The sequence below is a fragment of the Lagenorhynchus albirostris genome, chromosome 1 (assembly GCF_949774975.1).
Source record: "Lagenorhynchus albirostris chromosome 1, mLagAlb1.1, whole genome shotgun sequence".
Classification (NCBI taxonomy): Eukaryota; Metazoa; Chordata; class Mammalia; order Artiodactyla; family Delphinidae; genus Lagenorhynchus; species Lagenorhynchus albirostris.
In genome coordinates this window covers 84,149,585-84,163,013 of record NC_083095.1, presented here as the reverse complement: position 1 = coordinate 84,163,013, position 13,429 = coordinate 84,149,585, and the positions used below count along the sequence as shown (strand labels likewise).

At 53.3% G+C, this 13,429-nt stretch overlaps 1 protein-coding gene across 1 annotated transcript; it reads right to left on the bottom strand.

Annotated features, from left to right (window-relative positions):
* Window positions 1-938: 938 nt before the first annotated feature.
* IVD (isovaleryl-CoA dehydrogenase) lies at window positions 939-13,392 on the bottom strand. The gene is made up of 12 exons (XM_060147280.1): window positions 13,204-13,392; window positions 11,387-11,476; window positions 11,098-11,149; window positions 9,368-9,537; window positions 8,333-8,426; window positions 7,992-8,128; window positions 6,176-6,272; window positions 4,762-4,855; window positions 4,189-4,270; window positions 3,029-3,133; window positions 2,845-2,917; window positions 939-1,848 (listed from the first exon to the last, which is right to left on the bottom strand). The coding sequence occupies exons 1-12, from the start codon at window positions 13,354-13,356 to the stop codon at window positions 1,715-1,717; spliced, it is 1,281 nt and encodes a 426-aa protein (XP_060003263.1). The 5' UTR covers window positions 13,357-13,392; the 3' UTR covers window positions 939-1,714.
* Window positions 13,393-13,429: the final 37 nt, after the last annotated feature.

Sequence of the window (13,429 nt, the reverse complement as noted above, 5' to 3'; positions counted from 1 at the left end):
CTGCAGAGTTGCGCAATGCACATAACAACCCCAAATACCAAGAACCAGTGCCCCCTGCTCTCCCATCATTCATGACTCAGGCTACACTTTTTTGGCTTTATTTTATAACATTTCTGTTTCACATATAGCATTGGGAGAATAATCATCCTCCCCAAGTTGGTGGCAGAGCTCTGTTACCCACACTGACTGGATGAAGCATCCCATTCCGAACATCTTCGGGCTGTTCGTTCCAGCTACACTTTATAACCAGCAAGACCACCATTTTAGCCACATTCATCTCCAACGTAGTAGGGAGCAGGGTGGGGAAGTGAAGGGACAGGGCCACAAGCCCCTCAGGATAGGACTGGGCTGGGGCTGGTAAGGAGCTAGCTCCACCTGTCACAAGCATCAGGCTGGGAACAGCTCTTGGCTATAGGCCAGGACCGAAAGTCAGAACAGGCGCTGCTGGGCTGAGGGCCAAGAAAACCAGTTCTCTTTTAGGGAATTAGATGGGGTGGGACAACCCAAAACTGTCCCACTCTCACTGTGCTCCATCCAGGCGGCCATGTAGTAGGGCCCCAGCCTGGCATTCCCAGAACCCCTGTTTCTGCTGATCTGGATTCTAGCTCCAGTTCTGACCTTGGGAAAATCAAATTGTCTTGATCTTAAACATGGGGATGGTTTCCAAAAACTTACGAGCTTCCTTCTAGCTCCAAGACTCTTACCGCTCCCTCCTTTCTTTAAAAAATCACTGGGAGATCTGGAAAAGGGAGGTTGAGAACTCCTCTATCCTAAGGGCTGATTCCACCCCTGTGTCCCCTATCACCAATGAGCAGGCTGAAGGGCCAGAAGCAGGACCCGGACCAGCCACTCTCCAAGGACATAGGGCTGAAGCCAGACAGAAGGCAGTAGCAAGTAGACTGCTTCTCCCCCAAAACACCAGTTTAGAAGCAGATGGGTTTGCTTCACGAAATGTTTAATACAAAATGGCAGCAGCCACTGTGCAGTTGTAACAAAATTAGCCATAGGGTGTCCAGAGAAATGTATGCAGGCAGCCTTGGCTGGAGTTAAGCCAGCCAACCCAGGCCTGCTGCCCAGTCAGCTGTGGGCTGTCACATGGCCAGGACTGGACGGTGGCGGTGGCAGCGTTGTGCTGGAGGCATTGAGCCCCGTCCTTCACGAGCACGCTGACCTCTGCCCCACCGTGGACTCTGGGTGGCACAGGTGTTCTGAGATGCCTATTTCCAGACCTCTACCCCAGTGGTAGGATTTCAGCTTAAAGAATGAGGGATGGAGGGGTTGCTGCAGAGGGGGTGCCTACTCACAAGCTGCTGAGAGCTGATGCCTCTAGAAATTGGCAGAAAAAGAGGCTAGGTTTGGGGGGTATTTTTCCCCAGAAAGAAAAGACGCTACCAAGTTCAAATGAAGGAGAGGGGCAACGCTTCTTGTGTACTTGAGCAGAGTTCCCTGGCAGAGGCTCACCAGGAAAAAAGGTGCCCACCCTGGGAGCGGGGGTGGGGCATCAGGCTTGAAGTTAGAGAGCAAGGGCACAGAGTCACCAAAGCCCTCCCACTGAGCCCCAGAAAAGCCAGCATGCTTCCTGAGGAGTCCATGTTAAGCTGCTGCACACTTTCCCTGGGCCGGTGGGCAGGGCCTGCCTGGAGAAGAGCTGCCGCGTCTCTCCTTCCAGAGAAAGGCCTCTAGGTGCTGGGAAAGGGGATGAAGGGTCTTGGAGTTAGTGGAATTCTGCGTTGAAGGCTCTGCCGATGACTAGCCGCCTCACCTCACTGGTCCCAGCCCCGATCTCATACAGCTTGGCATCTCTCAGAAAGCGGCCCATGGGGAAGTCATTGATGTAGCCATTGCCACCTGCAGCCATGGTTTGGGCACAGAAGAAAGGACAACAGGAAAAGTGATGGGCAGTGGGCAAAGCGAGGAAAGCAAACAGAAGATCAAATACATAGAAATGGGCTAGGAGGAGAGACTGATTGAAGAGAAGCAGCAAAAGGTGATGAGAGGTTTCCCTGGTGGCGCAGTGGTTAAGAATCCGCCTGCCAATGCAGGGGACACGGGTTCGAGCCCTGGTCTGGGAAGATCCACATGCCACAGAGCAGCTAAGCCCATGCGCCACAACTACTGAGCCTGCGCTCTAGAGCCTGCAAGCCACAACTACTGAGCCCGTGTGCTGCAACTAGTGAAGCCCATGCGCCTAGAGCCCGTGTTCTGCAACAAGAGAAGCCACCGCAATGAGAAGCCTGCGCACTGCAACGAAGAGTAGCCCCCGCTCACCGCAACTAGAAAAAGCCCGCGCACAGCAACGAAGACCCAACACAGCCAAAAATAAATTAAAAAAAAAAAAAGGTGGTGAGAGGGATGGGGTGGGGATTACCTAATTGTGGGGAGGGTGGACAGGAGGCCGGAAGTCCACTCAGAGTGCTGAGGATGCCAGGCAAAGGTAGGGGAGAACCACTGGCAAACATGGAGAAGGGGGACAAGAAACTACTGCATAGCACTTACTGGGGGCCAGGCCCAGAGAGGTGAAGTAATTTGCACAAGTCACAAAGCTGGTCAGTGGTAGAGCCAGGATTTGAACCTAGGCCGTCTGGCTCAAGCCTGTGCTCTCAACCACTATGCGGCATTGAAGTGAGGCTGTTCCACCTCTGAGGCGTCTCCTCTTCCCCACTCCCCAGTGCCCATAGGACGAGGCTGGGAGGGTAAGAGGGGGGCACTACTGGAGACAGTAGCAACCTGTGGCCTCTGGCAGTTTTCTTCTTTGCTTTTCCATGTCCTCCCAGTAACTGGGGCAGGAGGAACCTAAAGGTGCAGCTCAGCTGAAGCACAGGGTGAGGAGTGGGGGCCGCTCACCCAAACACTGGATGCCGTCCAGGGCTACCTGTGTGGCGCACTCGGCTGAGTAAAGAATCACCCCAGCGCAGTCCTGTGGGAGGAGGTTCCGTGTCAGCAGGGCCCCCGCCAGGGCCACACGGAGGGGAGGGGGCCCAGCAACCACCCCTGCCCCGGCGCGCTCTCCTCTGGGCCCAGCCCTTACCTTGGCAGTGCAGTAGCCCTCATCACAGGCCTTGGCGACATTGTAGACGTACTGCCGACAGGCCATGAGGCGGGTGTACATGTCTGCCATCTTCCCCTGCATCAACTGCACACAAAGGGAGCCCACAGGTCAGCGTGGTGGAGACGCGCTCCTCTCAGAATCATTCCCTAGTTACCAAAAGTAGGTCAGCAGTAGCAACCTGACAGCCAGGAATGGGGACCCGGGGCACAGAGAGGAGGTGGTGGGACTTGCTTAGGATGACAGACATGGTAGCAGGTCTGGAGTTAAGGCCAGAGAGCAGCTGCTGCATTGTGGACCTGGCCCTCCACTCACACGACCCTCATTACCGACCGTCCCGCAGCCCAGAAAGTGTGACTCAAAATGCTACTCCCTCCCCACAATCTGCTCCCTTCACCCTCCAACCCTACAATGCCTCATTCATTCATCTCAAACAGGAAGGGGGGTGACATGAGATGAACTGCCTGACAGCTTTCAAAGCCAGGTAGCATGCTGAGGAAGCCTGCGCCCCAAGCATTCGCTCATTTTTTTTGTTTTTTTGGCCATGCCACGAGGCTTGAGGCTTGCGGGATCTTAGTTCCCCAACGAGGGATCAAGCCTGGGCCCCCTGCAGTGGAAGCACGGAGTCCCAACCACTGGACCGCCAGGGCATTCCCTCAAACTCATTTTTTTAAAAAATTTATTTATTATTTATCTTTGGCTGTGTCGGGTCTTCGTTGCTGCACATGGGCTTTCTCTAGTTGGGGCGAGCGGGTGCTACTCTACATTGTGGTGTGCGGGCTCCTCATTGCTGTGGCTTCTCTCATTGCAGAGCATGGGCTCTAGGCACTGGGGTTTCAGTAGTTGTGGCACGCGGGCTTCAGCAGCTGTGGCTCATTGGCCCTAGAGCACAGGCTCAGCAGTTGTGGCGCACGGGCTTAGTTGCTCCGCGGCATGTGGGATCTTCCCAGACCAGGGCTTGAACCCATGTCCCCTGCACTGGCAGGAGGATTCCCAACCACTGTGCCACCAGGGAAGTCCCTCAAACTCATTTTTTTGACGAAGGATAGTAAATGCCCACAGCAAGTGCCCTATTTGTTCATTTGTTAAAGAAAACCTGAACCCAACGAAAGAGTACATCTTAACAAAACCATTCCATTCACCTGGAAGTGGCCGATCTTCTGGCCAAAGGCTTCCCTCACGTGTAGGTAGGGAATAGCGTGGTCGAGGATGGCCTGCATGATCCTGCGGGAAGGAGAGAACACTGGCGAGGGGCCTCGCTATTACCCCATTGCTGGTTGGGGGGCAAATGCTAGTGTGGAAAGGCCTGGGGGGCAGCCCAGCAAGACAAGGAGCTGGCATCCCAGGGAGGAGAAAAGGAGCGTGAGGACCCTTGTCAGCCCTGCTCAGTCACCGCGCTGACTGCCTGGCAGTCAGTGCCCCTTCCCCTGAGACCAGGTGGAGTGGCGGGACTCTTCGTAGATGGTTAGAGCTCAGGCGTCTTGCTTCACATCTGAGTAACTAAGCAGGGTGGCTCCTCAGGCCTTGTGTCTGTCACCCAGTGATACTTGCCTTCAGTGCAAAGAAAGTAAAACGTGAGAGGAAAGGTAATTTTTTGTCTCCAGGAGATAAGGTACAGGCTCCCATCGGCCCCGAGGGGAGGGCTGCGGCACCACCTGCTGAGGAGGCTACAAGAGCCCAGCTCCCCCCCCCCCCGCCCCGAGCCTCACACTCACCCGAGGGGCCCACCGGCCAGCACGAGCCGCTCCAGGTCCAGCCCACTCATCAGCACGTAGACGCCCTTACTTCGATGGCCCAGGATGTTGGCAGCTGCAGGGAAAAGTGCTGGTCAGGGGCAAGGGGGCTGTCCACAGCCTCCTCGCTTTTAGAAAAGTTGCTGGGTTTAGTAACGTGGCTCTCTCACGAGGCATTAAAATATGTTACCTGACCTTCAACTAGGGCTCCAGGTGAGGAAAAGGATGGAGTTTACCACTTCCAGTCAGAAGTGGAGTTTGCTAGTGGGGACATGCTCCCCTCACCCTGCCCCCAACACACACACCATCCCCAAGACCAGACACACAGGCCCAATCCTTAGATCCTCCCCTTCTCTCCTTGAGCTGCCTTGGATGGGAAAGAAGAAAAGCTAGTTTGGTCTAGAAGTCATCCAACCTCTCCCAATTTTTCTTTTTAACACACTTGTGCCCATAAAGGAACCAGAGAATTACTCTTTCCCCCAGGTTGAGTCTGCTCTGGTTAATACTACCCTCCACCCTCCCCTGGGTGGTCCATGGAAGAGCCTGTCCAGGAGATGGGCCATTGGGTGCTGGTGACAGAAACTGCTGAACACCTCCCCACCCAGGAAGCAAGGACACTGGATGGCCTGGGGAGGTGTGGGCAGGAAGCTGAGTGCAAAGAGTTGACACCACTGACCTGTCTTTAATGCTAGTGGAGTTTTTTCCTTGCCGACAAAGAAGGCTCTGCACTGATCGTCCCTCCCTAGATGCTCCTTATGACTAGAGCACACTTTTCTCAGGTGGCGGATCGTGGGGCAGAGGGATGGTTTACGGCTGAGACACAGAACCATCCTAACTGGTGATCAAATCTGTGCCCTCCGTCTCATCAGCGCGTGACAGGCGTGCTGGTTCTCTCATGATGTGGCACACTTGCACTTACACTTCAGGGGAGAAATACCTATAAACTGAACTGCCTTCCCTTCACCGAGTCCAGCTTCCATCAGTTTATTTAGATGTTTTTTTTTAGCATTGTTAATGAATACCTCACACAGGCTGTACAGGCAAATGTACATACAAGGACGTCTGAAGGACGTGAGTGGGTAAGGGCAGATCTTACCTTTCTACTCCAGATACTGGAATACCAGCCCCGGGCACAGTGTGTGGTCCACATAGGGAACACCACCCTTCCCTGAAGCCACAGTAGGGCATACAGCTGCAGGAGCTCTGGCCGGGAAGGACAGCTGTCCAGATTGAGACCAACACCTATGGGCCAGTGGGCAAGGGCACAGCGGCAGGCCCACTGTCTGGCCACGTACCATGGGTGAGCTAACGATGGTGAGGCTCTCCAAGCCAGAGATGGGCTTTCTCAGCGTGTGATGGGGTCAGGACAGGGGCTCCCTCGTTCTCAGAGACTCACCAGGAACCTCGCAGTCCTCAAAGATTAGCTCGCAGGTGTTAGAGCCCCTCATCCCCAGCTTGTCCAGCTTCTTGGAGGTGCTGAAGCCTGGCATACCCTTTATGGGAATAAAAGGTGGCCCTGATTACAGAGCAGTCCCCAAGGGGGCCAAGAAAAGGGAAACCCCTGGGAAGTAACCATCTTTCCATCAAGTCCCTGTATTTGCCTGATACACCAGCGTCTACTCACTCTGTATGCAACCACCCCATTTCTGGAGGCGCTGCCCTGACACTCCACCCCAGCCTCCCCTGCTGCTGGCTGCATTCTCCCCAGTTCTCGGGAGACCGGTTCTTTCCCAGTGAAATGCCAGATCCCTGGCGCCCTTCTGACCCTTCCTGGCTTTGGTTCCCTTCCTTGGGGGAAATCACTTCTTTTTTTTTTTTTTTAAAGATTTTTTTAAATTTTAATTTATTTTTATTGGCTGCGTTGGGTCTTTGTTGCTGCGCACAGGCTTTCTCTAGTTGCGGCGAGGGGGGCTACTCTTCGTTGCGGTGCGTGGGCTTCTCATTGCTGTGGCTTCTCTTGTTGCAGAACACGGGCTTTAGGCGCGTGGGCTTCGGTAATTGCAGCACGCGGGCTCAGTAGTTGTGGCTCGCGGGCTCTAGAGCGCAGGCTCAGTAGCTGTGGCGCATGGGCTTAGTTGCTCTGCGGCATGTGGGATCTTCCCGGACCAGGGCTCAAGCCCGTGTCCCCTGCGTCGGCAGGCGGATTCTCAACCACTGTGCCACGAGGGAAGCCCCAGGAAATCACTTCTAAGACACTCTCCCCAGCCCACTCAATTCCTTTGCCCCCTTGTTCCTCTGCCACCTGTACCTAATGGAGTCCCACCCAGGGTTCAACTCAACCACCTATGTGCTCTGACCTGGACTAATCAGATGCAGAACGCGTTGGCATATGCCCATCAGAGCACTGCCAGGTGTTGCTTCCCTCTCCTCTAGGAGATGAGAGCAGCGTGACTCAACCTGGAGAGTTCCCATCTCAGCCACGCCCTTTGGGCTACTCACTTTTCTTGTCCTCCAGTCCCATTCCGAAACACTCTCTCCCTCTCCTTATGGAGGGTACTGCAAATCTTTAAAACACTCATTCACGAAACTCTCTACCCACTCCCCTAGCCCCATGGTCCCCCCGCCCTCCCAGGGGCCCTGGCCTCCTACTTCATGACCATTAGGCAGATGGTTCCTCCACCATCACCATCACCATCCCCCACCCGTGCCTCTTCTCCCTCAACTCACCATTGTGCTTTGCTCACTCTCTCTCATGCATCTCACTTTCTCCTTCTCCTATTTTCTTTTCTCTTTACCAAAAAATTTGCTCAGTTCTCTCCCATTCCTAAAAGCAAACTGAAACTCCCAACTTTTCATTCTAACTCCTGCTGTCTCCCTTGTGCTTTTACTGACAAGACTTGGAAGGTGCGGTCTCCGGTCTCCACCTGCATCCTCACTCATACCTTGGGCTCCCGCGGCTGCCCTCTCCAAGTCCACCAGTGACACCCTGATTGTCAAAGCTGGTGGCCTCCCTTCAGTCCTCATCTTCCTGGACCTCCGGACAGCCCGGCTCTGTGGATGGCTCCACCGTCCTCAGACTTGACCCCTCCTCCCTGAATTCCACTTTTTGGCCACCCTCCTTTCAGTCTCCATTCCCGCCTCAGCCCCATCCCAGGAGGGAGCCTTGGCAGAGCACACAACCCTGATGGTCTTTGCAATCACCTGAAGGAGGTCATCTCTGGTGCCACTTTCAGGAGATAAAAGCCTCCCGCCATACACTCCCCTACACTCACCTTCTCCACGATGAAGGCTGTGATGCCCCGAGAAGCTGGCACAGCAGCCAGATCTGTCTTGGCATAGACAACAAGGACGTCAGCATCAGGGCCATTGGTGATCCAGAATTTGTTGCCATTCAGGACATAGTGGTCTCCTAAGGACAGGAAGTTGGCTACTTGCATAAGCTGTATGGGCCTGTCTCAACCAGTCAGTTCTCCAGACCTTCTGTTGACCAAAAAGCTGTCCAGCTGGCAAGTGCTTCTAGAAACCCAGCAGAGGCCACCTCCAGTCACGGCTCCCTCACCTCGAAGGTCTGTCCCTCTGCCCACTCCAGCTCTCAAATCAAGGGGATCCTCACCTTTCTTTTCTGCTTTCAGCTTCATGGAGACAACATCGGAGCCAGCATTTGTCTCACTCATGGCCAGGGCTCCGACGTATTCACCGCTGATCAGCTGCAAGGAAAACCCCAAAGGGCCTTGTTATGACTTCAGAAATACCCTACAGGGGCTCACTGATACCATGTCTTGCCTGGTCACATGACACCCCTTCCAACTTCTTTCAGATCCGGGCATAGGTAAAGTCCTAGAAGAGAAGCCCCATAGCCACAAGCCTGAAGCTTTCTCTTCTATGCCCATTCCCTTTGCAAGGGAAGCTAGTCCTAGGCTTTCATTTCTTAAAATGCTCAGTAAATGTTGTCCAGTGACTGACTCAGGTGTTCTGGCCCTATTTTTAATTTATTTTTTGGCTGTGCCATGCGGCTTGAGAGTCCCCGACCAGGAATGGAATCCACGCCCCCTGCATTGGAAGCACGGAGTCTTAACCACTGGACCACCAGGGAAGTTCCTATTTTTAATTTTTTTGATTGAAGTATTTTATTCTTTTTTTAGTGTCATATTTTAGTTTTTTATTTTCTTAATTTATTTTTAGCTGAGTTGGGCCTTCGTTGCTGCGCGGGATTTCTCTAGTTGCGGAGAATGGGGGCTACTCTTCGTTGCAGTGCGTGGGCTTCTCATTGCGGTGGCTTCTCTTGTTGCGGAGCACGGGCTCTAGGCACGCAGGCTTCAGTAGCTGTGGCTCGCGGGCTCTAGAGCGCAGGCTCAGTAGTTGTGGCGCACGGGCTTAGCTGCTCCACGGCACATGGGAGCTTCTCGGACCAGGGCTCTAACCCGTGTCCCCTGCATTGACGGGCGTATTCTTAACCACTGCACCACCAGGGAAGCCCTGACTGAAGTATTTTAAAACAAATCCCTGACCCCTTCCTACCCCTATCAGTTTCAGGGCAGCAGCATGCTACAGAAAGCAAGGCTGACCAGCCCTCCCCAATGGGGGAGAAGCCTCATGGCTGGTGGTTGCACCATGCGATCAGCGTGTTTCTCCATCCCCATTTCCTCACCTTGGGGAGGTACTTCTCCTTCTGGGCCTCGTTTCCATTACGAACAATTTGGTTGAGGCAGAGGTTGGAGTGGGCACCGTAACTGAGACCCACTGCTCCAGAGACTCGGGATATCTCCTCCATCACCAGCACGTGTTCCAGGTAGCCCAGGCCAGAGCCACCATACTGAACTAGGGGTTGGGGTGGGGGGCGCAGGGGAGTGGAAAAGGCAGCCTGGTTAAATGAGGACACTGAGAGGAATCTTACATTTATTTGCAGTAGAGGAACACTCTTATAGCACCTATTCCAAGTTCCCTCTAGCAAGGTCAACAGGCGGATGCTGTGGACCCTGCTCACAAGCTCACAGAATTGGTTTTGCCTGCTGCTGCCTCTGGTCAGCTGAGGCATGGTTCAGAAAACAGTCATTGCAACTCCTGCTTTATCCCAAACATCAAAATCAGAGAGGCTGGGTTACCTGGTGCCAGCCTACCCTCCCTCCGCCCTGCTGTCTGGGTAAACCCTGGCAAGGCCCTCTGTGTATATTCACTCTGACCAAGAAGTCAGGCTGGTCCTTGGCTCTAGGGAAGGGTTAGCCCAACCCGCACGACTCCAGGAAGGAAAGCCCAAGGGCGGGTAACGTTAGAAACTGCTACCAGGACACCATGTGGAAACCAGAACTCATATCTGGCTTTCTTTTCAAGGTTGTCCCCGGATAGGGTTTTCATCTGATTCCTAACTGCCTCTTTCTTCCATTAACTAGCATCTGATTCAGAAGAATATTCTTTATGGGGGCTCATAAACCCCCAAGACACAAGGGGAGAAAGAGTCTTGTTTGAGAGTCCCCAGCAACCTTCCCCCTACTATTGTACGTTAAGATAGTCTAAATTAATTTTTAAGTGGTTACATCATTATTCATGATGTAACTTTGTACGATCAGCTTAAATCCCAGGAACTGTCTCCAAGTGGTGAGGGGAGGATGTAAGGAGAGAATACTGTGGTCCACCGCTACTCTAATGCCCAGTGAACACAGGCCAAAGTAGGGTGGGCTGTTCAGGCTTTGGCTGGCGAGGCCATAGGCTCACCTCTTTACAAGGGACCGCAAGCCAGGCCTGGCCTTTGCTCTAGAGGCCAACATCTGAGACAAAGCCCACCAGCTCCCTGCCCTCTCCCCCTGGAAACAAGTAGCAAGACCCACAGGGGACTCTGGACAGGCCCAGGGACAAGCTGTTAAATACATCATCTGGCCACCTCACTGTGGAGGCTCAGACAGGCATCCCTCTCCCCTCTACCTCCGTCTGCTTCCAGATGAGCTCTAGGGCCCAGCTGTGGGCAGAGAACACAGGCGTCCCCCATAGGAACACACTGTCCTGAGTGGTATTGCCTCGATGCTACTGGTAGGGCAGAGCCTAGGGATTATGCGAGGCAGTAAGACTGAGGTACTCAGACCACTGCTTGATCTGGAGTTTTCTAAACTCCCCAGATCACCTGGGGGAACTTGTTAAGCATGCACTGGGTGACCCAAGTGAACCACACAGACCTAAATTCTTTGCCTTGTTAACATCACTGCCTAAAGACACAGAAGAGTTTACTCTTCTCTGGGTTGACAGTCACTGGGCACTTTCTCAGCTCCAAGTGGGAAGAGACTCTGGTTTCTCCGAGTATGATCTTTCTTCTCCTTTCCTGCTTCTTTTGGGAATGGTTTTAAAGGGCATGCAAGACAAGTTCTCTGTAGGGAAAGAAACCATACTCACCAGGGGCTGTGACACCCAAGACCCCCAGGTTCCCCAGCTGCTTCCAAAACTCCTGCCAACAGAATGGAGTGAGTATAGTGGGTTGTGAGAAAGCAGACAGTCACAGGGGCCTGGCATATCTGGAACAACAAGACCCAAGGGCTTCACAGAAAGGGGCTGCATTCTTAGGGGGCTTTCATTTACCAGAAGACTATGAGAGCTCTGCCAGGCAGCAGTACAATTCCCAGGCCATCCCCACCCAGCTCCCAGTCTGCCCCCCATGCCCCTCAGAGTGGGCCCCACTACTCACTCGCAGGTTCTTGAACTCATTGCTCCGATCAATCTCCTGGGCATGGGGTGCTAGATGCTCCTGAAGGAATTTAGCCATGGTCTGACGAAGCTAGAGGGAGAGATGTGGACAGATGCTGCTGAAACGGTACATAATTGCCCCTGAGGACAGTGTCTCCACTACTGAGGACACCTTCAGGGAAACGGGACACAAGTAGCCTCACCAAAGAGCATCAAACTGAAACCTAGAGGCCCCACCAGTTTATGCTTCCTCAGAGATGATCTTCCCCTCTCTTTCTGAAGATTATTTCTTTTTATTTATTTATTTATTTGGCTTTTATTTATTTATTTATTTGGATTACTTCTATTTATTTATTAGGCTTTTATTTATTTATTTAGATTGTTTCTTATTTATTTATTTATTTATTTGGCTGCGGCATAGGGGATTTTTTAGTTGTAGCCTGGGATCTAGTTCCCCGACCAGGGATCAAACCCGGGTCCCCTGCATTGGGAGTGCAGAGTCTTAACCACTGGACCACCAGGGAAGTCCCTGAAGATTATTTCTTAAATGTCACTCCCCTACATAAATCATTCCATGGCTTTCCACTGTCCTTAAAAGACAAACTCCTGGGCTTCCTTGGTGGCGCAATGGTTGAGAGTCCGCCTGCCGATTCAGGGGACACGGGTTCGTGCCCCGGTCCGGGAAGATCCCACATGCCACGGAGCGGCTACTGTGCGCCATGGCCGCTGAGTGTGCGCGTCCGGAGCCTGTGCTCTGCAATGGGAGAGGCCACAACAGTGAGAGGCCCGCGTTCCGCAAAAAAAAAAAAAAAGACAAACTCCTTATATATGTATATGTATAACTGAATCACTTTGTTGTACACCTGAAACTAACACATTGTAAATTAACTATGCTTTTTTTTTAACCATTTAAAAAAAATTAAGACAAACTCCTTACCCAGGACTGGAAGGCCCCGTGTGAGGTGACCCCTGCAGCCTATCCAACCTTCCCCAGTACCTTTCTCATCCCCCACTCACTGTGCTCCAGCCACGCCCCCTTCAGTTCCTGGCACGTGTCAGGCTCCTTTTTGTCCCTGAGCCTTTGGGTAAAAGGGATTATTCAAAAGAGATTAGAAACTCCTTTTGGCAGGAAAGTTTGAGAACTAGGATTGAACACTTTCTGCCTGAGGTGATTCAGAGCTCTGTCTGCTGACTGTAAATACAAGTGGACTTTGGGGTTCTGGGCAAGCTCAGGCACTTGCTTAGAGCCACAGGAGAATCACATTCCCCGGGAACTCCAAGCCAGTGTCCAAGTGAACAGTCTCCTTCCTCCAGGAATGGCTCTGGTTCAGCCCCATTCGTAACAACATCTTTCAAGTTTTTTTTCAACATTGTGGTTTGACCCGATAGGTTGAAGAATTATATACACTGTGAATTTCAACTCCACCCCCAAGGTGTTTATTTGAAAGATTCCGTGGTGATGATTAACCAGGTTTGAGAACCACAGCCGTAGGCAGTATTGAGGTGTAAGAAGACTTCAGACAGATTGAGGGCCCTTTTGCCGCACGCGGGTAGTCCTGCCAATCCTCCACCAAAACACCCCCCGCCCCACCATCCCCGGTCTCCCAGGAGCGTTCCTATCCTCGACTCCTCGTCTAACTCCGGCAACCGGGTCTTGCTTCCGCCACAGAGGGGAGACTGGGGCCCGCGGCCGCCCCCGCGCTGGCACTCCTACAGCCCCCGGATCACACGCCGCGGCTGGGTGGGCGCTGGGTAGAAGAGCGCCAGGGAGACCACCGAGCACGGAAAATGGGCCGGGAGGGGGGTCAGGCTCCCTACCTGCTTCTGCTCCTCGCTTAGCCCATTGATTGCATCGTCCACGGGCAACAGCGAGTTGGCCCGCTGGGTAATCAGGCCGGCGAGCGGCTGCAGGGGCGGCCGCGGCCTCCAGCTCGCCACGCGTCGACCCAGTATCCAAGCTACAGTCGCCATCTCGGCCTTGTCCTGGGAACCTGAGCCCCAGCAGCTGTGAGCGAGTCCTACGGCGCTCCACCAATCCCCGGCT

Excerpts from the sequence above, each read along its gene's own strand:
- IVD (XM_060147280.1), bottom strand. The coding sequence starts at position 13,356 with ATGGCGACTGTAGCTTGGATACTGGGTCGACGCGTGGCGAGCTGGAGG. Across the intron at positions 8,427-9,367 it reads AGGAGAAGTACCTCCCCAAG|CTGATCAGCGGTGAATACGT; the intron begins GTGAGGAAATGG and ends TTTTCCTTGCAG. Across the intron at positions 1,849-2,844 it reads GGACGGCATCCAGTGTTTGG|GTGGCAATGGCTACATCAAT; the intron begins GTGAGCGGCCCC and ends CCATGGCTGCAG.